The sequence below is a fragment of the Bombus impatiens genome, unplaced genomic scaffold (genome assembly GCF_000188095.3).
Source record: "Bombus impatiens unplaced genomic scaffold, BIMP_2.2 scf_2222, whole genome shotgun sequence".
NCBI classification, from domain to species: domain Eukaryota; kingdom Metazoa; phylum Arthropoda; class Insecta; order Hymenoptera; family Apidae; genus Bombus; species Bombus impatiens.
Genome location: NT_178641.1, coordinates 2391482 through 2416799, shown reverse-complemented (window position 1 = coordinate 2416799; position 25318 = coordinate 2391482). Strand labels below are relative to the sequence as shown.

Sequence of the window (25318 nt, the reverse complement as noted above, 5' to 3'; positions counted from 1 at the left end):
GCGAGCCGGTACGGTCTGTTTCGTGCTAAATGGCCCATAGGTCGCCCGAACGGACACCGGCTCGCTCGTCTGAAACACCGTGAATTTGTCTCTCGAGAGTACGGAGCCTGGCGGTGGAGACAGAACCCCGTTAGATAATGTGCCCGTCGATGGAGATATCGACGAGATAGAATCCCCTCGGACAGGATAGTATTGCCTCGGTATGTGCTTCAAGAAAAATCCCCCATCCTTGTTCTCGAAGTGAACCTCCACCGAGGCAGCCACGTCTGAAACCAAACAATAATTTAAATTGGTAACGACGAATGGATAAGAGTTAGGAATGGAGACAGGCTTGCGGTTAACACGACCGCGGATAAACGTTTGACGGAGAGAAAATATGCCGCGAGAAGAGCTACATTGGTTCAGAGATCGAAAGACAACCACTCGATCGAGCACTTGCAAACTTTGCCAAGCACTTCGTGTATGGAAGGTTCAAGTTATATATAGCTACATACAGGTCACTATTTCTAATTAAACTCGTGTCTAAACTACGTTCTTCTGCTTTTTATTCTTACGTTTTTTCATACGTTCGCTACCGGGATCATATACGTTGAAATTGAATTGAAACATTCATGGTTTAACTTTGAAAATATAGCGCATTATTATTAAATATATCGCATCTCGCTTCGTCGTTCTTCCCCTGTTTCGATGTAATTTTCATTCTTTTTTTACAACTCTTTTCCTCCGTACGAGAGCTACGCGCGTAAAAGGAATTCAACTTTTTCACCATGTCGTAAGTTTGATAGGCTAGGATATTTATTTTTATGCGGCCAATTTGCAACTTTATTACAAGTTTAGGTAAAATATCGTTACAATATAATAATTTCGAAGATATTCGATGTCGTTCTTAAGGTCTGTTGCATTTTCCTTAGTACTCAAGTACGTCGAACCACTGGTACCTCATCGGAGCATTTGTATCCAACTCGTACTCCTTACAACGTCTTAAGCTGTAATTGTAAGAAGATCCTCTTTAAAATTGGAAGAGATCATTGCAAGAGAGTTTTCGTTAAAATTACTTGGGTCGAAATTTCTGCGCGATTATTTCTTTCATAGACGAATACTCGTGACAGATCCGCGAGGCTGTGTCACGCGTAATAAATTCTTCTGTGACAAGTTCAGTGATCAAGTTTCACGATGAAGCGAATGAAATTTTAGAAATTAATTCTACAAATCACAAGTTGCTCCATTACCCTGTTTCATTTGAAATTGTAAAATTCCAAAAAGCAAATCGATAACATGGAAATTGTAACTTTTTCATTGGCATATTTTTTTCATCCACCATTTGATGAATTATTGCGCACGAGAATAAAAAGTTATTTTTCCATGCTCTGCTCTTTGTTCGCTAACTTTGACTGCCCTTTGAGACAACTCACGGGAAAAAATGATTCGTTTGCGTCGACCAGTAATTACACTTACATGGTGGATTTGACTTTGCATTTCACGATAGGATAATCCAATCGGAAGCACTGCGTTCCTAAGATGGTGAAATAAGTTCTTCCTACAAGCGCCGCACTAATAGTGTCCCCAGAATTGTGAAGACAATGGCGGAACGCTTCGTCGCACTCGCAGCTTAACCTGTTGAAGAAATTTCAAATCCGATCTTGCATTTTCTCATCGTTCTAACGCATCAACGTTTCACTCTCGTTGCTCTTTGTTTCTCGAAACGTGTACGATCAATCGTTCGTAGTGGAAGCAACGTTTGAAATTTAGTTTCAACATGTTCATACACCACAAGTTATCTTCACGAGTTCGTTAAAGTTTAAACGTATTTTTCTAGTTTTAGAATAAATAATAGCCAATAATTTATACTCCTGTGTAGTATGCTCCTACGGTTTGACTAGGAAAATAAGAAACACCCTGTATATTAAAGCTGGAAAAAAATCGAATAAAATTGAACGTCGGTAGCAGCTCTACGTAAGATGGCAAAAGAGTGTAATTTCCCATTTTCCCAGCAGTATCTCACGAGCAATTGTTCGTTGTACGAATTCGACGGGCAACAACTTCTGCTACTGACTCGACTAGAGTTCGATATTCACAGCGAGTGATTCACGCGATTGTAGAGTCTGACTCGGCACGCCTACAAGTCGCGCGCAACGTTACGCCTAATCGCGCGCAATTTCTCATTGAATGCTGGACATTTGGTCGATTCCGGACAAAAATATCGAGTGGGCGTTCACTCGAATCCGATATTACCGCGATCGTTAACACTCTCGGCTGGTTTTACGATAAACGTTGAATCGACCCGAACGTTGGTTGCCTTCTAGTTGGAAAACTGATATTCGAGACTTTATCCGGGGAAAATGTGCACGAGAAAGGGCATCGCTTCGAGGAAGAACTAATTTAAAAACGACCGCCTCAAGACGCGACCTCGCCAGAAAAGAAACATCTCTCTGGTTCAGCACCGATGCCGCGGGCTTCGCGGTAAAAAGAACTGCGGGAAAAGCGCGAAGAATAAGAAGAAAGTTGAAAAAAAAACCTCGTATAATCAGCGGAATTAGTTAATCCGTGTTGAGAGCCGTGAGCCTCGATTAGATCGGGACACATATCGTGAGTTCGGCAGCATGCGTCCGTTTGCTTCCATGACCCTAATTCGTTCGTTCCATTTGCTATGTTACCGTTTCCGCACCATAATGTTCCTGGTGGAAGGAAATACAAGCTTATATATAGGACATTTTTCTTCGCGAAATTCCGCAGAATTGAAAATAAGGAAAACTACAATAGCGATGTGACGTCGTTCATCTATCAGGACATGGTTACAATGAATGCGCGTTCTCACGGGATTTTCTGCTAACGAATACGAGCACGTCAGAATGATCCGTCACATGATACGTCAGACGATTCGATTCGTTAAAAGTACGTAGCCGCTGGCTTTACTCCGTTCGTTCGTCGGTTTCGGTCTTGGACGAAAATGATGTTTCACTGTGGATGAAATGCCGGAACGTAGACGAAAAACGCATGTTCAAAGCGTAAAGTCCAAATTTGCCTTTACCTGGGAATATTATCCTGTCCGATACTTCTATCATTTCACCGTCAGCAAGTGGATAGCCGTCTCTGACCGTAATATGCTGAAATGCGTGGACAGAGACGTGCAGGCAAAGCCAGACAGTGAAAACCGACAACTCCAGAGTCCGCATGGTACGCGTGGAGCAGCAGGCGCAGAAAAGAATCAAAGATCAAGAAGGTGGAGACCTAAATCGGCTCGGGAGAGTGCCGAGGAGCAGGACGAAGAGCGATTTCTTGCGATGGTGGTCAGGGTACAAGCGGGCATTTGCCTATTCCTTAGACTTATATGAGGGCGCACCCTCTATTTACGACCTAGTTTCATTGCTTCTAATCGTGGAAATTATGTTTCGACGACGCGATAATCGACCAACAAAATTTTAAAATGCCGGAAAGCGAGTACGGAAGCGAACGTGTAACGCATCGAATTTGGACAAATGCTGGAATCACGACAGGAATTTCAAATGGTCCGAAACGTGCATAAATTTAATTGCTACCAGACGTAATTTATGCACGAAGTTAAAAGGTAAACAGCATATGTTGCGTGCGTTTCGTGATAGTCATTATCTTTCCGTTATACGTATAGAATATATAGGTCATTATTTTCGATTAAAACTCGTGTCTAAACTACGATTTTCCAACTTTTTAATCTTTTAACACATTCGCTCCTGAATATTCGTAATCTAATCCGAAAGGTATATTGCGTTATTTAATATATCGCGCGCAAGTATAAAGAACAAAATATGATTCATTCGCATCCATTATAGTGGCGAATATGTTGGTAATTTTATGCGATATTAACTTTTTATTATCGATTTGTATCTTTAAAGTACACGAATGTATGTTACTCGTCAATAAAATAACTATAGATATTTTTTATTATATTCTTCAAAATACTTTATCTTATCGTAGGTTTTCTGGGAAACTTTATAATATAATGTATGTTTGCACACGGCAGGTCTATTTTGTGATAGAATACGCGTTTCGATCATTTTCTTGAACATTTCAAAAATATTAATACGATTAATTGTACAGTCGAATATTAATCAAGTTGAACGAGTAAATTAATATCACTCGTTTCTCACAAAGCGTCATTTATTTATCGCCAATTTTCAAAGGTCTTGTATCTTCGAATCTATCAGATTATTCTCTTCTTCGATCATTTCGTGTTAAAATACTTCTCTTTAGCCACCAAACGACACAGTAGATGGAAAGTCAACTATACGTATTTATCCTACATGGTCTTCGAATATAAATTTATCGTGATCTTTGTCAGTTACATCAAATAGATATTCTTTATTATGCAATCTCGATAAAACGTCCGATCAAACTTCGTGTGCAACATTTTCCCCATGCACGTTTATCTTGTAACGAATGAAAATTAATTTCGTATATTCCCCGGCGTGATCTTCAAATGTACATTTATCATGTTTTTTCGTCCGAGCTCCAAATATTTCAACGTACTTCGAACAGATATTCGCCCGTGTACGACCTACGTAGCCAAACAGTCTCGTCAAAATCCATGTGCAACGCTTCTGCATACGCGTTCAGCTTATATTAAGAGGCTAAATTAGTTTCATAAAATCCGCGCATTTTCCTTCGCGCCTTAATAAATCCTCGATATAGCGGCATGTTTATATTAAAAGCGAGTAATTCTGCGAATTTATAAGCTGCATAGAAACGAACACGGTGAAGCACTTTGTGCCCGCGAGTCCAGCAGCTCGAAACATCGTTCGATTCGGTCTCGCAAGCACCGACGCTGTCCAGCTTATTACACCAGGGAATCTGTCGTTCCGAGCCGAGATGCTCCGATAAAGATTTGCCAGATAAAAGTTCGAGTGGAAAGTCGTGTAGAAATATCAACGATTTCCCAGATACCACGTCATTTGCCTAATATAGTATAGCCAGTATGGCATTACAGTATCGAGCCGCTCGAGGCAGCACTCCGTTTCTTCCATAAATCGAAAAAATTGGTTTCGCCGGACTGGTCGAGAGACACGGGACAGTCTCGATAAAGCGTAGTTCGAGAATATTTCCTTCGCTGAAACAAAGTTCGCGTACTTATCCGCGTTCGAAAGTTCACACAGGTAAGCGGGAGAAATTGTAAATCGGCGGGGCGAGGCGTGGCGTGGCTCGTGGCGTGGCGCGGCTGCGCTCGATCCGGACATAAATTTCCGGGGAAATCCTCCACTAAGCGCCAGGTGCCCGCACACCCTCTCGCGTAAAATGGAGGAAAACGCGCGGAAAGCCGAGACCAATTCAACTCTGCTCGCTTATCTTTTGCGCTACTCGCTCGTTGCCGTGTGCTTCTCCCGTTTCCATGTAATTTCCTTCTTTTTTTTTACCATTCTTCCCCTCCGTACGAGAGCTACGCGCGCGAAAGAAACTCGTTTATCTCGCTCGTCAACGCTTCCGCCATGTCGTACGTCCGATAGGGTGCGACATTTATTTTTATGCAACTGTTTTGCGCCTTTATTACAAGTTTGAGGTAATATACCGATCCTTTCCGAGATACTCGATATCGTCCTTATGATTCGTATTCGGATGAATCGGACCACTGGTACTTTTTCGAAGTAACTGTAATCGTAAGAAGCTGCCCTCTAAAGTTGCAAGAGATCATTGCAAGAGAGTTCTCGTTAAAATTACTCGAGTGGAAATTCCTGCGCGATTATTTCTTTGATAGACGAATACTCGCGACAGATCGTCACGCGTAATAAATTCTTCTGTGACAAGTTGATTATCAAGTTTGATGATAAGGCAAATGAAACTTTAGAAATTAATTCTACAATTCATACGTTATTTTCATGTTTTATTTGAAATTGTAAAATTCCCAAGGATAAATCAGCGACATAGAAATTGTAACGTTTTAATTCACCGATTTTACTATTTGATAAATTATTGTAGAAGAGAATAAACAGTTATTTTCTCATGTATTGCGCTCTATTCGCTAACCTTTCGTGCCGTCTATGAGAACACAAGAAAAGATCGTTCGTCTGCATCGAACGATAATTACACTTGCATCAAGGATCTGGTTTTACACAGCGCGATAGGATAATCCAGTCGGAAGCATTTCGTTAACACGAAAGTGAAATACGTTTCTCCTGCTAGCGCGACACTAATTGTTTCCCGCGAATTGCGAAGACAACGGCGAAACTCTTCGTCACAATCGCAACTTAACCCGCTGTACAAATGTCCAATCCTATTTTCCATTTACTTATCTTTCTATATCAACTCCCCATCGTTCCGCGTTGCTATTGAAACGTCCGCGATTAACCACTTGCATTCGAAGGGACATTTAAAATTTAATTCCAATTAGTTGACAGTCGAATAAAAGTTGTTTAAAACTTTAATGTATCTCGATATCTTCAGCATAAATAATAGACATTTCGTACTGCTGTGTATCATATTCCTAAAGAAACGCTTTGTACGTCGAAATTGAAAAGAAGGAAACAAATGAAATGGATCGTCCATAGCAGTTCTATGCGTAAGATTGCAAAGGGTTGCCCGAGACAGAGTACGATTTCCCATTTCCCTGGAAGAATCTCGCAAGAAACTGATCGCTGTACTAATTCAACGGGCAACAAAGAGTTTCTGATTCTGACTTTGCCAGAGTACGACGTTCACAGCGAATGATTCACGCGAGGTGGCATCCGACTAGGCACGCCTACAAATCGCGCGCAGCGTTACGCCTAAACGCTTAATTTCTCATTCAATACTGGACATTCGGTCGATTCCGGGCAAAAATTCCGCGTGGGCGTTCACGCGAACTCGGTATTACCGCGATCGTTAACATTCGCCTGCTTCTGTGACAAAAGTTGAATCGTTGAACGACGCGGACGTCGGTTGCGTATGATATGCAAAGCGACGTTACAGTCTTCCTCTGTCATCTACTCCGGGAAAATCGTGCATTCCTTGCGAGAAAAACCATCGCTCCGCTATCCCGAGGAAGAACAACTAACTCAAAGCGGTTGCCTGAAGATGCGTTCGCGCAAGGAAAGAAACGTCTCTCTGATTCAGCACCGATGCCGCGAGCATCGCGGTAAAAAGAAGTTTGAGAAAAGCGTAGAGGACGAAGAACAAAGTTGGGAAGAAGCTGGTACAATCGGTAGAATTATATAATCTGCGTTTAGTGCCACGATTAGATCCCTTACATCCCCGTTTTCTAGGTTGATTTATTGCCACATCCGCGATATAATGTTCCTGGCGGAAGGAAATATAAGAACGCGAATAACGAATAGCTTCCTTCACGAAATTTCCAAGAGTCGGAAACGATGAAAACTATCGTAGCCATGTGACGCTGTTCTTCTTCTATCGGGACACGATTACAGCGAATGCGTGTTCCGATAGAACATTGCTCTAACGAACACGAATACGTCAGGATGATCCACCGAATTTATCAAATGTATGTAAATGTACTTTACTGGCTTTACTTTGTTCGTTCGGTCATTTGGCTGACCGTCTTGGACGAAAATGATCTTTCACGGTGCATGCAAACTCCGCGATACACTTCCAAAGTCCAAATTTGCTTCGTACGTAGGAATATTATCCTCTCTGATGGTTTTATCATTTCATTGTCAGCAAATCTTTGAACATAACACGCTGATGTGTGCGAAGAGAGAAGTGGAAGGAGAGCCAGAGAGCGAGAACGCACGACAATTCCAGGGTCCGCACGGTACACGTTGAACGGCAGGCGGAAAAAGAGGCGAAAATAAAGAAGATGAAGGTCCAAAGACTCGGAAAATGCCGTAAAGCAGAGCTAAATGCTGTTCCTTCCGACGATGAACAGAGTACAAGTGCACGTTTGGCTATTGCTTAGGCTTATATAAGGAAATATTTCCCATTTACGACCCAGTTTCAGCGCCACTGATCGTGAAAATTACGTTCGGTGGATGCGATAATTTGCCAATAAAATTTGTAAACGTGGAGAAGTAAGTACGAAAGCGGACATGCGATGGAACAAATTTGAAATGAATGATCGAATCACGACAGGAATGTGGAATGGCACGAAACGTGCATAAATTTATCTACAAGTTAAAGCAACGTGTGTTACGTGCGGTTCGTGATGGTTATTATCTTTTGGTTATACACATACAATATATAGCACATTATTTTCGATTAATCTCGTGCATAAACTACAGCCTCTCGTTTTTCCTTTCTTTTTTCTTTTTCGTTTTTTTGGCACTTTCGTTTCCCGCGTCATATTAAGCAAAATGTTCGTACTCTGATCTAAAAAGTACATCGTATTATTAAATATATTGTACATAAGTACAAGAAACAAAATACGATCTGTTTCCATCGATGATAGTAGCGAATGTGTTCATAATTTTTTATTATCCATCTTTATATCTTCAACGTGCGCGAATATGAATTGCTCGATAATAAAACATCTATAATCATAAAACATCGATAACAAAACAGATATCTTGTATAATATTGTTAAAAATAGTTTTATGAATATCCAAAATAGCCAAACAGTCTCGTGAAAATCCATGCGCAGCACTTCTGCGCCCACTTTCTGCTTATATAAGCGCTTCGCCGCCCGCGTAAATTTATTAGTGACTTCAATCAGTAACCGGTGTTTTTTTGCGAAAAAATTCCAAGTTCGTATAGTTTAGGCAAAAGATCGACTTCCGTACGATACTAACGTGGTATCATCGAACACTAACACTGGACAACACGTTGTTGCCAACGGACGTGAATGTGTCAAGAGCCAAAATTAGTTCCCGCGCATTTCTCCTATCGTCTTAATAAATCCTCGATCTGACGGGATATTAGGAACAAATTTATCCTGTGAATTTAGAAGGTTGTATCAACGTTTTATTTAGCCTGTGAATATCTGCGTCATATCGTAATTTTGATAGGGTGTGACATTTATATCCTTATGCTGCTATTTTGCAACTTTGTTACAAGTTGAGTTCTACAATATTGACTTTTTTTGAAGATACTCGATGTCGTTTGTGGATCGTGCTTAAGATCAGTATTCAAGTAAATCGAACCACTGATACTTCTTCTGGCCTTTCGTATCGAACCGGTACTTCTTACAACGTCTCAAACTGCAATTGTAAGAAGATTCTCTTTGAAGTGACTGTAGTTTGTATTTCCGCGCGATTATTTCGTTGCTAGACGAATATGTATTGTATTTGTGACAGATCAGCAAGATTGCGCGATACGAGCGTGTTTCTTGTATATTTCATAATCCAGTCCATTGGACTGTACGAGGAAATATACTCGATCGGGTATTCTTGCGGCGATTTCTGAGCATTTCTGTATAAATTATTCTGTATACTAGACAGTATAGCATTCATATTGTTCTAAATTTGTACATAGGTGCTCGTTACATAACTAGAATCTCTTGCACAATTGGACTAATACTATGTATCTAATATTAATCTACAGGGTGGTTGGTAACTGGCGATACAAGCGGAAAGGGGGTGATTATACGCGAAAAAGGAAGTCGAAAATATAGAATAAAAATTTTGTTTTAATTTTTTTTTTTAATTCAACGATCTACAGTGAGATCCACTATAACGAGACGTAATAAAGTGCACGCGTACCGAGCGAAAATTCAAAGTCGATTTTCTCGAAAACAAAGCCTCGAACGAAAAATTTTTATTCTATATTTTCGACTCCTTTTTTCGCGTAGAATCATCCGCTTTCCGCTTGTACCGCCAGTTACCAACCACCCTGCATAATAAATGCTCGTGTGACAGTAACGAGATCGATGACAAAATAGTTTTAATAATGAAATCTATAAGTTATTCGATTGCCCTTATATTCGATTTGCAATTGCACGATTCAGCATGAGATCGATAATGTATAAATTGTAACTCTCTCTGTTCCATTGATTCTACTATTTCATAAATTATCGTGCAAGAGAATGGAAAGTTCTTTTTTCGCTGAAATTCACGAGAAAAAAATCATTCGTCAGTGTCGAACGGTAATTACACTTACAACCAGGATCTTTCTATGCAGTCCACGATAGGATAATCCACTCGGAAGCATTGCGTTCTTAATAGGGTGAAATATCCGAATCCTACTAAGTTGGCACTTATTTCGTCTGTCGATTTTTTAAGACATTGACGAAACTTTTCGTCGCAGTCGCAACTTAACCTGTTGAACAAATTTCCAAATCTTCTTTTATCTTTGTCTCCTGATGCTTATTGAAACGTTTACAGTTAACCACTCGCAGTCGAAGGAACATTCGAAACTTAACTCCAACTAGTTCATAACGAATAAGCTATTTCTAAAAGTCGTTAAAAATTTTCATGTATTTTCATATCTATCGAATAAATAGTAGTAGGAACCTTATGATCCTACGTATTATGGCACCCACGGTTCGGTTAGAAAAGTAAGAAACTTACTTAAATGGAATAGTATGTCTGCAAGATGAAAGTTCTACATGGGATCGCAACTGCTCGATGACGGGTTTCATTTTCCGAGTTTCAAGGAGCAGCTTGCAGGGAAAAGTAGCCGAGATACAAATTCCGGCTTCTCATCTTGACTCGACTAGCGTTCGATATGCACGGCGAATGATTCATACGAGCTAGCAACCGGCTAGGCACGCCTACAATTCGCGCATAGCGTTATGTCTAATCGTGCGCAATTTCTCACTGGATACTGGACATTTGGTCGATTCCGGACGAAAATTCCGCGTAGGCGTTCACGCGAACCTGGCATTACCGCGCTCGTTAACATTCGCGTAGTTCTATGATAAAAGTAGAACGTTTAACGGCTTGGATGTTGTCCGCGTCAGGCTTGAAAGCCAACGTTACAGTCTCGCTCTGTGCGATACTGTAGGAAAATCGTGCGACACTGTAGGAAAATCGTGCACTCCGTACGAGAAACAACGTCGCCCCGAGGAAGAAGAATTAATTTCGAACGTCTGCCTCGAAACACGAGCGCGCTAGAAAAGAAACTTCCCTTTGGTTTGGCACCGATGCCGTGGGCTTCGCGCTAGAAAGAATTCGGGCAAAAGCGCGGAGAATAAGAAGAACGTTAAGGAAAAACCTGGAATAAAAGGCGGGATTAGTCAATCCGTGTTTCTTCTTATAAGCCTCAATTACATCGGGACACATATCGTGAGTTCGGCAACATGCATCCGTTGATTTTAATCGTCCTAACTGATTCGGTCCACTTGCTATATTACCTATGCCGCACCATAATGTATCTGCGGGAAGGAAATATAATAACATGGAGAACGTCCATAATCAATAAATTATAGAGGGTGAGTCAGTAAAAAGAGAAACAACCCGTTATCTATTGACTGTATCAAAATATGTTCGAGATGAAATTTATTGAGGTAAAAGTTAAAGAGTGTCATCATTTCTTGACAAAGTCGGTAGATAACGAACTATTTTCGCCATTGGTTTTTACCCACTCATCCTGTGCATAGGAACTTTTAATACTTTTTACTGACAAAATCTTCAAAAATTGAAAATGAGAATCGTGCGTGTTCTGAAATATTGTTCTAACATGTACACTCGTTCAATTTATTGGAATAAATTGAACTTGGTCAGTTTGGATGTTCGTATTAGACGAAACCGATCTTTTACTGTGAGTGAATGCATCCACGATGCACATAGAAAATATACAATTTACATTTGCCTTTACCTGGAAATATCCTAGTATAATTGTAAGAAGGAATCCATCTCTCCGACAGTCCGTCCTTAATTTCAGTAGCAGAAAATGGAACGGGATTTCTGAACATAATAGGCTGAAGTGCGCGAACAGAGACGTGGGAAGAGAGCCAGAGAGCGAAAACGCATGACAATCCAAGGACCCGCATGGTACACGTGGAACAACAGCCAGAAAACGAACGAAGCAGAATACGGTGGAGGCCCAGAAACTCGGGAAAATACCGAGAAACAGAAGGAAAAGTGGTTCCTTCCGATCAGAATTTTTTTGAGTAATATTTGAAATACTTTTTCTCCAAATTTTGTCCAGCGGAAGTTCCAACAGTGTTCGGGATACAATTGCACAGTAGGCTGTTTCTTACGCTTATATGAGAAAGTGTTTTCCATTTATGGCCCAGTTTCATCGCTTTCATTCATGCGATAATCGGCCAACAAAATTTTTAAAACACCGAAAAACCAATTACAGAAGCGAACGTGTAATGCGACGAATTTGGACGAAACTTCGAATCACGACAGGAATTTGAAATGGCCCGAAACGTGCATAAATTTGACTGTTACCAGCCGTAATTTATGCACCGAGTTAAAAGGCAAACAGCGTGTGTTGCGTGCGTTTCGTGACGGTTATTATCTCTGCGTGGCGCGAAATAAAACGCAAACGGTCGAAACACGTTGATGTTTTATAGGTGGCCGCGCACGATTCGTCCGTCTATATATTTTAATGATCTCTGCAACGTAAATTATTCGTTAGTTCGAATCGCGGATCACGAACGTGAACAGGGGCATGTACGTGTATCGCGTTTCTGGACGAGCGGAGACGTCCCAGCAACACGTGTCTCTTTCTGTGTCACATCGGCAGACAAAAGTTTCAACGATATCAAATTAAGGCGAACATATTACGCGGATCACGCAAAATGGTTTCAAATATTTCGTTAACGCTGTAACGAAGCACGACTATGACGATTACATTGATCAAATTTGAAACGAATCTGAAAATTCGAATAGTTGAACGTTCAATTATTACCACATTAGTAAGTAACAATAATTAATACGGTCATTTCCATAAACGTATCTCGAAGACTATGCTGCATGCTGGCTTTTTATTAAATTTATTATATGGGAGCTAATTTTTTTACCAAATATATGTTTGTAACGAACATCATCTATACACGTCTCCGTGTCGGTTGTACATTTTACAAATATTATAATCACGATAGTACTGTCTCGTCGTGTTGCGAATGAGATTTCAAAAAATTTCACGTAACGTATTCGTAAAAAAATGTCCCCTGGTGAATGTTCAAATTACTTTCGCGGTCCGCTATAACACGTCACGAACCCAGACAAGAATTTCAACGTTATCGGATTAATGTACATACTCTTTTTAGTTGATCGCGACCACTCAACTACGGATATATCGTGTGACAGATATATTTCTCACGGTGCAAGCTATCGATCGCATTCAATCCACGTTGTTATCGTGTTGGCAATCCTCGAGATCGGGGCAAAGAAAATGTCTGATATTTCGCGGACCAACCAGCCCTTGCTGGCGACGAGCACAGTCTGACAGCCACAGACTCACAGCTGTAATGCGATTTGTCGAGACTGGTGGACCGATTCCCTCTACTCGAAAACGCATCTCGAGACGGCCTTCGTCTACCTCCTGTTTCATTCTTTCCAGAAACCCCTCGAAAGGGTCGGGTGGCGGAGGCGTCGGGGCGCGTACCGTCTCACGAACAGGCTCCAGACATTCGCAAATACCGTGAAGGATATTTTCGAGCCCGATGGGTTCGTAGTCATCGATTTCCTCGTACGACACCGTCGTCTCCCCTCTATCCTCTTCTCCGTAATGCAGGAACGAGTCTCTGTCGTAAACGCTGTAGTCCGTGTCGAAGAAATGGTTGTCAGGAACGGCAGGTTGCGACGAATCGCGACCAACGTTAACGTGACTCTCGCTCTTCGTTTCTCGCTAAACGAAACGTTCGATACGTTGTATTAAAAATTCCAGAGAAATCAGCCGCGCATCAACGATTAATTGTTTTTTTCAGTCGTCAAACAAACACCGAACGGTCGGCAAACGATTGCAAGATTACCATTCGGTCTGCTGGCAGAGAAAAATCGTAACGTTTAACGAACGACGGGCAAACAGTAAACTCATTCCCGAAGCGAAATTAAAGGGACACGGTTTTTCAACGCTCCTCCGAGGTAGAAAATCAGCTATCCAATCCACGCGATTCGACATTCGTTACCGCGACATAATTAAACCAAGTAGCGCTTTTATCCGCAGCTCGTATTTTTTATACGATCCGATACGTTCCGCTTATTTACGAACCTCTTTCTCCGATAATTTCTCCGATACCATCGATCCGACGTCGATCTGGTCTTTTAGCGCCGCAACGGCGACTTGCTGCTGCGCTTCGTCAACTTCGGAAGGTCGTGCGTCACCGCTGTAATCCTTCAAAACTTGCAAGATCCCGGAAGATCGACTTTCGCTGGGAGTAAACGGACAAACATCCAGCTTGCCGGATTCTTCTTCCTGACGGGATTTCGATTAAAAGTGGCATGTTTGTCGGAGAACGAGAGAGAACGGAGAAAAATGACTGGCAAAAACGTTAATTGGCCGAGTATCGGTACCTTCTGCCTTCGGATCCGATCGATTTTCATTGAATTAACTCGACTCACAGCAGGGAAAAGCAGCGTTTCCGCTAAAATATGCTACAATCAGTACGTTCTGTAAATTTGCGCTACGCATCCGCGATTCGCCGTTTACCGAGGGCGCTGAAACACCCGGTTCCACGCATCGAGTAATTATTTCTCTGGTCCTGTTTCGATTGCGCGGCGATTCCATTTGCATCGGTGCGTTATTAACGAAATTATATTTGGTGATTGCCGGGCAAGCACTCGACGAGCTCGTCGAGTGCCACGTTTGCTCTCGCAACCTTTTCCGTTCCATTAATCGCGACCGATGCCGAATACCCTGAAAAATGATTCGCCACTCGCCGAATAAGCTACAGGGAACCACAGTAGATAATCTCCGACCGAATTGTACATCGCGCCACACAACGCACACGTAGCTACATTTTTCCTCTCTATTAAACGATGCACTCGCGTATCGACCAGCGAATCGAACTTCCGATTCGATGAAAAATGGGATTAAGGTGAACTTACGCTTTACAACGTTTCACGCGCGAATGTTTCATCCACGATAAAAGGCGTAGAGATTGTCTTCGTCCATACTCGTATTTCATGCAAAAGCGAACGTGTAAAGCGACCAGCGTACAAAATGTCCAAGTGAATGAATGATTCATACGTAGTGGAGAGACACAGTGATAAGTTTAATCTCGTCCGGTAACGAGTAAACAGCCATTGCTACTGACGAACCCAGTTTTCGAGTGACTGATTAAAGAACAGCGCAAGGAATAGAGAACTGTTTTCGTCTGTATCCCAGTCAAAGCGAATGTCCAAAGTGGCTAATGAATAAAGTAGGGCGAATCTCCACTTCTGATGAATCAAATGCACGATGATTCATAGCGAAGCGACAGTGATACGTCTAAATTTGTCCAGTAACGAGTAAACAGCCATAATTTCAAACGAAACCAGTGTTCGAGTAATCGATCGAAAAACGAATTTTGCATCGACGAATTGATTTTACCTCGTTGGCAACCCGAAGAAAGAAAGTTCCGTCATCGATGATCATCGCCGCGTAAGCGAAAAGAACGTCGGCTATTTACGACGATTGTTGCTAATGGAAACAATTTAGATCAACGTACTATCTAAGATCTTTGCGCTATAAAAATGTTTAATGCAGGTTATAAGCGTTACGATCTGCGGCATAAATTCTCCGTTCTTTCACGCTGGATGAATATCATCCGCGATGTAAACGCGTTCGTAAATTCGCTTTTTACCTCTTCCACTACGGATGGCACAAGATACAGTCTAGAGTCGAAGGTGCTGGTAAGGGTGGACGGTTCACTGGGAGGTGAAATCTCCTTCGTGTCATCTTCCATTATCACATAGGGGCATTCGCCGCTGCAATCGAGCATCGCTAGATACTCGTAGAGGCGGACGAAGGTTCGCACGGGTATCATCGCCGAGCCGCCTTCTGGCTCCTCCGTCAGCAATTCGCACACGTATATCATCGTTTCGAATAGATTCTGCGGGGGTAAGTCACAAAGGATGTAGGTGAATCGGCGCGAATTGGTAGCCGGCAACAATGGCCAGTGATTAATTTAATTCAGCCGGTAACGATGATTCATCGATTCGCATTAAGGTCCGGTGAGTTAAATACATGGCGGAGGAACGTGCCTCGTCCGCAGCAATTTTATGTATTTTCGAAAGACCGTTGATACAAAACGCCCGGAGAAACGTTCTCTTTCACGGCGCAGAAAAATTTCATTAACGAGTCGAACGTTTTGTCTGGAGCATAAGCACGCTGTAAATCGTTCCGATAAATTAATAAGACAACGTTTCGTATAATTCGAAAGAAAGATCGAACTATCTCTATCCGTTACGCATTTTCCACCACAGAATTTTCTTGCGGAGAGGATCCAAGAGATATAATTATTTTAGACTAATAAACGACCTTGCGGTAAAAACTATGATCTCGCCGACCGAGCTAAAAAAGTGCCTGTGTTTATGCCAGCTTATACCGATACACCCACGCGATAAAAACCGCTGCTGCTTCATCAATCACGAGACGTACGTTGGTACCAAGAGATTATTAAATCGATGAACGAGTCTGGTCTAAAAATACTATTCTTAGGACGCAATAAAGATCACACGCTAGAGGAGGAGGTGGGCTTATAGGCACGCTCTATTTTAGGTATTTCATACGAGAATGTTGGCAGGGAGGTGCTATTTTCAGGCCAGACGGCTTACCTTGCCCAAGAATCCGCAAGCGATCGCCAGGAATTTGTAAAAGTCGCACTCTTTCTCGGGCAGAAATTTGCCTACCAGCAACATTCGCAAAAGAGTGGTTTCGGGTAAAGAGATGCCCTGCCAGCTTAACAGTATCCTTCTCAGGCACACGTTCTCCACGTGACCGAACACGTTCACGAGGGTCTTCAGGTAGCCAGGAGTGATACCTGACGGATGGCTGAAGGGAGGGTACTCTAATCTTTCCTAAGAAAATATACCACAAGGTTAACGATCTATGATCACCAACCGGACAATTGCTCGGGACGTTACGTTATTGACGATAAGTCATAGGCAATGTCCGTAACTCGATCACGCAGAGTTAACGTAAAGCGTAAACTGTAAACTGTAACGACTGTGGCGTCGACAGATCGATCGCTTTTACGCAAGCGGAAGAAAAGGCGTGGGTTCATAGGCCGTTAAAGGATCGCGTGTAAACACGATAGTAATTCAGAAATAAACGCGACGATCGAAGGTGAAAATTTTCTTTCGACCTTGCAACGCCGTTTCGTTCCCGCCGGTTAATAACCGTTTGCTTAACGCTTATTTAAAACAACAGAGAGAAAGTAAGGCAAGAAGCTCGATACAGAGGTGATTGCACGAGATCTATTTTATATTTGCGCGTGGTTAGCTTGTTAACTGTTGGTCGTTGGAAAATATGTTACAAGTAGAACATGCTTCGAAGGAGACAGCTTATTTTACGAAGCCTTCGGAAATCTTATCTAGGCGAACGCCTAGATTTCAAGATCACTTTTATTTTCTTTTAACGTAACTACGTGTTTTCATTTAGGTAGGCGTTGTAGTTTCGTACGTGACGAATTTATTAAGCTATAACACGTTAGCCAACGGACATCGTAACATGTCTCTCTCTCTCTCTCTTTCTCTTTCTCTCTGGAAACAAAATAAGCATTACTGGAAACGTCTTTGTTGAGATAAAGATTGAGATTTATACACTCTGTGTAAAAATAGCACGAGCAATGTCTCGGCCGGACCGGAATCCTTCGAGTATTGTTTCGGGTCACGGACGTGGATGCTTTATGTCAGGCCGAGATTACTTTCGTCGTTCGACGCGAGCAAAAAATCCTAAGAGAAGAAACTAGGAAAATAGGGAAATCCGATAGTTCAAGGCTGGAATCCCATAACTGGATTCTATTCGCGTCCGGTCATGGACATCGTCTATAATGCATCAACGTTAAAAAAGAAAAATCCTGAAAAGGTGGGCGTTGGAGGTGGCCAATAAACGGCCAGCGGTCTGCACCGAGCGGATTAATTTACAGCGATCGTTTCGATTAACCGAGTTAATCGATTTTCCTCAGTCTGGCTGGTTAATCGAACCGATCGCAATTAAATCTGGGAAATTTAGATTCTAGGCGAACGAATTGACAAAATCCCGGTAAATTCCTATCGAACAAAAAAATTTGTACGCTGTTAATGACCCTCGGTGGAGCCTGAGTCGATCGATATTTCAATTTACATGCCTCGATTCACGATCTTCGTACATGTACGATCGTTGCAATAAAAATCGCGGTAAATCACGGCGAACCGAAGCTTCGCACGTAAATCTTTATTCTACGTCTTCCACTTAATTTTTCATAAAAAGAATCGCTCTTTTTCGTCAGTTTGTACCACGATGGCAGAAACACATTGAAAGTTAACGAAAGTTACCGTGCTCGAAAGCCAACGAGAATTAATCGCGCTTGGTACGAAATTCTTAATTGTGTTGGAAAATCTGATTCAACCTATGGAACACGTTTCTTAGCGCTGCTTCGAGACTGATTAAACGAACTCTGCCATGCAAACCAAACGAAATGCCATTAACCGAACTTGAATAATTAAATTTAGCCGGAGGATTGATTTACTTATCTATCCGCTTAATTATACGATACGGATCGACGGGGTTTTAAACGTATAACGTACAATGGAAGCGATAGAAAAGATTACGTTTAACGAGGCTACTCGAACAAGCACTCGAAAAGGAACGAACGTCCGTTGGAATAAACTTTAATCATCCCTTTGTAAGATAATAGGGATGTAGAAAAGATACGTCAGCGACACGCGTTTCGCTTTATCTTCGAACGAGACAAACCGGCGAGATTAAACGCGCACCACGATTTTTCTGCTCGAGTTCCTTATCCTATTTCATTTTTCTCGATCTTAGCTATCATCCCCTGTATTCTTCTTGCGGCGTCCTTTCACCCCCCATCCCCCGGAACAGGTCCTTTAACGTCTCTCGAGAAGAGAAAACGAAAAAATCCGAGGAAAATCACGAACAGGTTAGGCACTTACTTTGACAGGGGGAATATCGTTGTTCGCAAGGGCTCGAAAATAAGCGCAAGTCCATTGCAGAAGATCGTACGGTTGTGTACGAATGGCGGCTTTCGCATACTGTTTTATAACGTACGGGTACGTCGGTGGAATCTTGATCTGCTCCGCGCAGTAAATATCTGACATCTTTGATGAGACAGAAAATCGACGAACGACCGATTACTGTCTGCGCTTTGATTCGATATTACGCTCTCGAAAATCGTTACCGTCGAATTTTTGATTCTGACGGCGGCGAGAGTTTCAACTTCGACCGAGACTGCTGCCAAGCTCGGCCGTCCCAAATGCTTTGATGTTGCTTGTAAAAGAACCGTTTTTTGTATAGTTCTATGCCGGATTGAATCCTCGACAGACAGCGGCAGCTCTTTGAAACGCGTTTCCACGGAGACTTTTGCTTCTCGAATTCGCGTCAGAAACGTATTTGAATTATGCAAAAATGTACTTTGCCGGGAATGTTAAATTAAGCACGTGCCATCCGTTTCTCGGTATTTAGATTCTTGAGATTTTGTTTGCACTGGAAATGGTAATTTAACGCTTTTCTTTTTCACTGTCTCCACGAGACTCGTTTATTCCTTTCAATTTTCTTTTTCTCCAATATTCCATTTAGATAGTCGCCAAGCGAAACGTATTTACTATTTACCTATGCAACTAGAAACATATCGCGGATAAAAAGGAAGCCATCGAAAGCGCAAATACCGAAAGGCGAATCGATCCAGATGAAAAATAGACATTTACTTTTTATCCGCTTAAATTTCCTACGCTTCTGTTATATCGAACATCGCCGGTGCGCGATGCGTTGAATTTTTAATCTCCAACGAAAACTCCTACTCAATGAAAAAAGATTCGTCTATTTATTGAACTACACGAGGAAACGCCGATTTATCGCACTCGATGGAAATAAACGGAACAAAATACATATACAAAAACATAACCAGCGAAAGCAAACGACCTGCTCCTACAAGATTATTAAATAATATTTTATCGAGACTACGTTTATCAAATTTTACTATATCGTTCCAATTCATTCAAACAGCTTCAACGAATTGTTTCTCTTCGTACATATACTCGTTATATGCTCGTTCACGAGATCCCAATTTTCATTTTCCTCGTACGTTCGATCAATTGTCACGATTCGGATAGAAACGACAGGTGTCTTGCTAATTACGAACAGAAGAACACACTTGTCATTCTTCGTACTCGATTACCCGTTATGCCTCGTTAGATCCGTATCGTGGTCTATGGAGGAACGAGCCATCCGCGAATCAAAGGGAATCGACGTGGAGAAGAGGGTCGATCGACGCGTAGAAAAAGAAGAAACAGTCGCAACCCCCGAGGCACATCGATCGTTAAAATGGCCCCGATTGATTCGCTACCGTTTGTTTCCATTATTAGGCCATCGTTACCGTGATTGTCGCTCTGTTACGCGTACGTACTTTCCTCTGTTGCACTTGCACAGATCTTGCAGTTGTCGGATGCATAATGAATCACTCGTATTCAGCGGAACGAGGGAGAGAGGATGGTCGCCGCCCCTTGCCACGCGCGTTTTCTCCTCGTTTATTGTCTCCGTCGTGGCAACAGGCCTCCCCCGGTGAAGTCGTCCTTCTCCCACTGGTGACTACTCCGGCGTAATGGCCGGGAATAGTTTCCAATCGATCGATCGGGACGAGTGGGCTCTTCAGCCGGCGTCGAGCACAGAAAAAGGACACCTCTACACGCGAACAATTGGAAGCAACCGGCGCGAAGGTACACGGCCCTGATATATACGGCTCCGTTCCTTCATTTCGGCCGCATGAATATCGAAAGCCAGTTCAAATACGAGCGGAAGCAATTCCAATGTCCCTTGGGAATGGCCTTGGCATCGCAGCTGCCAGAGACTAATAGCGGCCGCGCTGAATGCGCCGGAATCGGGAAAATAATCAGCCTCGTGAAGCCTATCGATATCGTCCTTTGACCTCGCTGCCTGTTCGTCAAATTATCAAGATCGAGCGCTACTCCGCCGTGCTTTACCTTCCTGTCCCTAATTCCTCGTACTTTGTCACTCTGAATATTGCCCGGTTCCTAGCGATAATATCTAACCTACGGAATATGCACGCGACCATTTCCTCTCCTAAGGATCGTGCGACATATTTTGGCAAATGTCAGGTATATGGTGCGCGTAAAACGAACGAGGATTTTCCTTAACCTCGAGGAGGTCATGATACTAAACGTTTCGTCGTAGGTCACGGTTCCCTTTCGTTGCTTCTTCGAGATATAGAAATTTTTCATACAAAAGAGTACTCGTGAAATATAAATGATTTATGGGTATAACTGGCCTACCTATAGCTGTATATCATCGCTCAAGTATCGGAACACTCGTTCTTCGACGGTGGGACGGGGGGAAGAGATGACAATAATTTTCTTCTCCGCTATCGTTACGACTATACCGCGATAATAAATATCTGGTTATTTGTATTTACATTTCGCGTTACACTCAGACACCATGATAAAAAAGCTTTCTACGGTAGATGCTCAAAGTGTTATTAATCGGCGAGCGACATAAAAATTTCGTCAACTATTTGTACGCTGTAACGATCAAAAAATATTTACGACAAAAATGCCAGGTGTTTCTGTCAGATCAAACGCGATCTCCGGAGGGTTAAAAAAGAAATTCTACGGCTGGCAATTTTATCGCAGTCTCGTGCTGTTTTCATCATAGACTTTCGCGCGATACGATATAGATACCGAAAGCGGAGTTTCTTCCTGTTCATGATTTCTCGCTCTCCACCGTTTCACAATGCGATAAAAGTACGGGCAACTTGTGCAGAGGCCAACTCTGGGGTGCGCCTGTGGGACACGTGTTGATTTTTAGGTGGGTAGAGGTATGCCGAGCATTTACCGGCCAGGTGAAAAGCGTTGAAAGCTGGCGCCGTCGGAAATGCCACGAACATTCTGCACGATCCAACGCATTTCCGGTGAATGACGCGTGCGAAGCGTCGCGAGGAATAATCAAAAAGCCCGGTGCGCAAAGATTATCGTAACCCACGATCGAAAACGACTCGTCGAGGTATCAAAGATTTACGCCGTATGGAGTGTTCAAAGAAGAAAAAATGATCGTGGAAAAAGTTTTAATCGAAGATCTTCAACGAGTTAGCTGGCCAGAGTTAGCGATCGTCAAAATCTAGGAAAACTTTTCGAACCACAAGTTTTATTTGCCTGTCGTTTATTACCTCGATTATCATAGCATAAATTATCCTGGCTATGGAAGAAAGAATTGGCGCTGGCAAATTCTTATCGCGTAATATGTCATTCTATATGAAAGTTCCGGCATAAATGCGCCACGAAACACGCGAAAGAAGCTCGTGCACAAACACACACACACGCGCGCGCACACACACACACACACACAGGTCCGTGAAAGTATTTCGATACTCGCAGATACGTTTTATGAATATATTACGTTATATGGAATATTCTGAATTTTTATTAATATCGTCGCGAGTCTCGGCTGTCGTGCTCGTATTGGTAAAGTTTATAATTCTGCAACAACTTTGATTCCCTTATTGCTCTCATGACTGTCTAATTAGAATGCTAATGAAATTTCGAGATATTTTCTACGACACTGGCGGTCCTCGTTTAATTTAACTTTATCTTATTTTATTGACGCGTTAGTAAAACCATACTAATACCAAGCGTGATACGAACAAGCGTTTAAACGATCACATATGCGTACAGCGTATAATAAAATAACGTATAATTTACGAGCGCGTACATAGCGTCAGAAGGCATATTCGATGAGATGTTCCAACATTGTAGCAAGGAATGGGAGGATAAATCCGCTTGATCCAAGTATCTATTGCGTATAGTACATATTCTAGCAACCGGTGTATCGGTGAGACCGTATCCGCAAATGGACAGTTTCAGTGATAAGCGTTGGAATACTTTCGTAATGCGCTATAACCCATTGGAAAATAGAGAGATATTTCATCCATGAAAACACAGCCGCGTGATTGATCGATCCGAGACGCGATGCGACGAAACGAAATCGATGCGGTGATTTATAAAAAAGTTAAGCACCGATCAAAGGGTTCGTAGCGGTCACGGGAAGATTGATAATCCGTGGCAAGAATGACGCATTAAGATGTATCGTTCGTGCAAGCTGTAGCGTGAGCACGGTTGATGCGGTTGGTCGAGTGTAAAAATCAAAGAGACAACTTTTTCCCTGGCAATCGGACGGTACGTGGCGTGTAATTACTTCCGACAGATAGAGAGTACGAGACAGGCGAAACTCTCCGCAACTCTTGACGCGTAATACGCATCTACTTCCGACGCCTACGTACCACGAAATACGTTGTTACGCAGGCACGTCGATGTGTACGCGAGCTACCGGGAGAGCTCACGAGAGGTGTAAGCCGCAACCTCGATGAATACCCTCGAGTAGCAACGCATAATGTATGTCCGCATAGTAGTTACGTGACCGGCGAACGAAAATAGATGCACCCACCCATTTTCCGTCACGCTAACTTGTGCACGCGGCTGCCAGATAAGTCTCGCGAGCACGTTTTCTTGGGAACGGTAATTCCTTGGCCGGAAATAAAGAAAACCGATGGATACAGCCCGATGGTGGCCGGTTCAACAGCCTGGAACGAGACCAGTCGGTAGTATGGATTCGTTGCTCGAGAACGAGACGCGAGACGATGATAAAAGGGATTAAGCTTGTTACGATCGTCGAATATTTCAATCTGCGCTTATCGCCTTATCAGGCAAAACTTTTATCGTAAAACACTTTGAAATTTCGTTAGTACGGTGCAAAGACACGAATGTGGTGAAGCGATCTTTATTTATTGGTCCGCTTTAAAAATAGACATTCTGAACGTACGATAAGCGTTAGAGATACTCCCGCTGTATATTAACGTAATTCACGTATACGATCTGTGTAAAATCTATGGTTCTACTAAAAATGTGTCGTAGCTTTCACGCAGCTTTTCAGATCTCTTTCAGGCTTTGATACAATCCTGACTTGATGTTGAGTCTCCTTCCGGTCTTGGTGTAATTTATAAATGTTTCGCGAAAGATACGTATTAAAGCTTCGTTCAAACGAACCAAATTAATCCGACTGCTTTAGTGTCTTTTACGGCGTATGCGGGAAAACGCATAATGCGGGGTAATCTGTCCATTGAATGACGTATTTTACGATATCCAAAGGCGAAGGTTCTTTTTAGGGAGCCGAGGCTTAAATGCATACGTCGGGTGTTGGAACAACGCACAACGCCGTTAGGCGTGTTTCGCGTAAACCGCTCCGAGTTTGTCTTCAAAGGCTTAAGGGACAGGGCAAGAGAAATTATGCAATAACCGTGGTGCTAGGAAATGCGGGCGGCACGACGCTGGTAATTCTACTTGAACGTATAATGATACAAGAGGAGGGCGAGGCTCGTCAAAGTAAGCCGAGGGACTAAGAGGGACTTAACCCTCGAGTGCATAATTCATAACACATTAGAGTTGGAGAGGCGGCGATCTTGATGCTCGCATTAGGTAGCCCTTACGTAATGTCGTCCAATTAAACCAGGACGACCATGGGAGGAGCGAAACGACGAGTCGTCAAAAATGACTCGTTCAAGTGCTCCATCGGTGAATTAAAACGTCGATATCCAACGACTGCTTCGTTTCAATTTAAATATTTCTATCGGGAGCAACGCTCTGTCCGACGATGAAATTGCAAATTGCAATTTCGTTATTCTTTTCAGCGAAGCAGTCTACCGCTTTCTTTGATCATCCGCGCAGCCAACGTGGAAAACGAGATTGCCGTTTTACATTGTGCATCAGTCGGAAGAACGGTGGAGAGCTCCTCGAGGAAATTTCTGTCCAGGTGTCCGAGAAACCTTTTCGTTTAGCGACGGGATCCGTTTTAACCGGCCACCGGGAAAAGCAAAGTCGTGGGAATTCGGTGTGTCGGCGGTGCCACGGCGAATAAAAACATCGTGGAAAACACGCTGGAAAATCTATCTCGATAAGAGAATCGGCGTCGTCGCCTGCGAAAAAGTAGGAAAAACGAAGAAAGGAACGACAGGAGGGATTTCAGTGGCGTTATCCTTAGCAGTCGCATCCAGTTTGCGTTCGATAATTACGCGACGTCTTCGGGGGATGAAGCAGAAGGTCAACAGGGGGAAGTCAAGCGGAATCCCGGTGTGCTTCGAAGCGCGATCAAGCGATTAGATAGCGCCTGCGAGACACAAAAGCTCGGTGGAAGACTCGGGCCGAGGCGGTGATGTCGACGATGTCGTCGCCGTCTTCGTCATCGTCTTTGCCGTAGAAAGAGAGCATAGTCGAATCGAGACGAGTCGGGTCGAGTATCGATTAGGTTGGTGTAGGTAGAGCGAGTCGAAGTCACCGAGATACCAAGAGAAAGAGGCGATGGAAGGTGGCGGCGGCGGCGACGGCGG

At 42.8% G+C, this 25318-nt stretch overlaps 3 protein-coding genes across 6 annotated transcripts in view; all 3 read right to left on the bottom strand.

Moving 5' to 3' along the window:
• The window catches only part of LOC100747072 (transmembrane protein 132C), a 77066-nt gene that overhangs the window by 25560 nt on the left and 26188 nt on the right, over positions 1-25318 (bottom strand). For all 3 annotated transcript variants that reach the window (XM_012393119.1, XM_012393120.1, XM_033324347.1), the window contains exon 2: positions 12-266. In XM_012393119.1, the coding sequence (XP_012248542.1) occupies positions 12-266 (255 nt within the window). The remainder of the gene's footprint in view (positions 1-11; positions 267-25318) is intronic.
• Positions 774-3321, bottom strand: LOC105681822 (phospholipase A2). The gene is made up of 4 exons (XM_012393124.2): positions 3029-3321; positions 2516-2675; positions 1456-1614; positions 774-986 (listed from the first exon to the last, which is right to left on the bottom strand). The coding sequence occupies exons 1-4, from the start codon at positions 3171-3173 to the stop codon at positions 908-910; spliced, it is 543 nt and encodes a 180-aa protein (XP_012248547.1). The 5' UTR covers positions 3174-3321; the 3' UTR covers positions 774-907.
• LOC100746952 (phospholipase A2-like) lies at positions 8835-12037 on the bottom strand. Of its 2 annotated transcripts, none has more exons than XM_033324348.1 (4): positions 11650-12037; positions 11047-11206; positions 9991-10149; positions 8835-9092 (listed from the first exon to the last, which is right to left on the bottom strand). In XM_033324348.1, the coding sequence occupies exons 1-4, from the start codon at positions 11822-11824 to the stop codon at positions 9014-9016; spliced, it is 573 nt and encodes a 190-aa protein (XP_033180239.1). In that variant the 5' UTR covers positions 11825-12037; the 3' UTR covers positions 8835-9013. The 2 variants fall into 2 exon arrangements, with proteins under 2 accessions (XP_033180239.1, XP_012248546.1); XM_012393123.3 differs by having other exon boundaries at positions 9991-10155; positions 11053-11206.

Coding starts and splice junctions, on each gene's coding strand:
- LOC105681822 (XM_012393124.2), bottom strand. CDS start 3,173: ATGCGGACTCTGGAGTTGTCGGTTTTCACTGTCTGGCTTTGCCTGCAC. Junction 1,615..2,515: donor AATTCCGCTGATTATACGAG/GTTTTTTTTTCA, acceptor TTTCTTCAACAG/GTTAAGCTGCGAGTGCGACG. Junction 987..1,455: donor TGCAAAGTCAAATCCACCAT/GTAAGTGTAATT, acceptor TTACAATTACAG/CTTAAGACGTTGTAAGGAGT.
- LOC100746952 (XM_033324348.1), bottom strand. CDS start 11,824: ATGCGGGTCCTTGGATTGTCATGCGTTTTCGCTCTCTGGCTCTCTTCC. Junction 10,150..11,046: donor AATCCCGCCTTTTATTCCAG/GTTTTTCCTTAA, acceptor TTTGTTCAACAG/GTTAAGTTGCGACTGCGACG. Junction 9,093..9,990: donor TGCATAGAAAGATCCTGGTT/GTAAGTGTAATT, acceptor TTACAATTGCAG/TTTGAGACGTTGTAAGAAGT.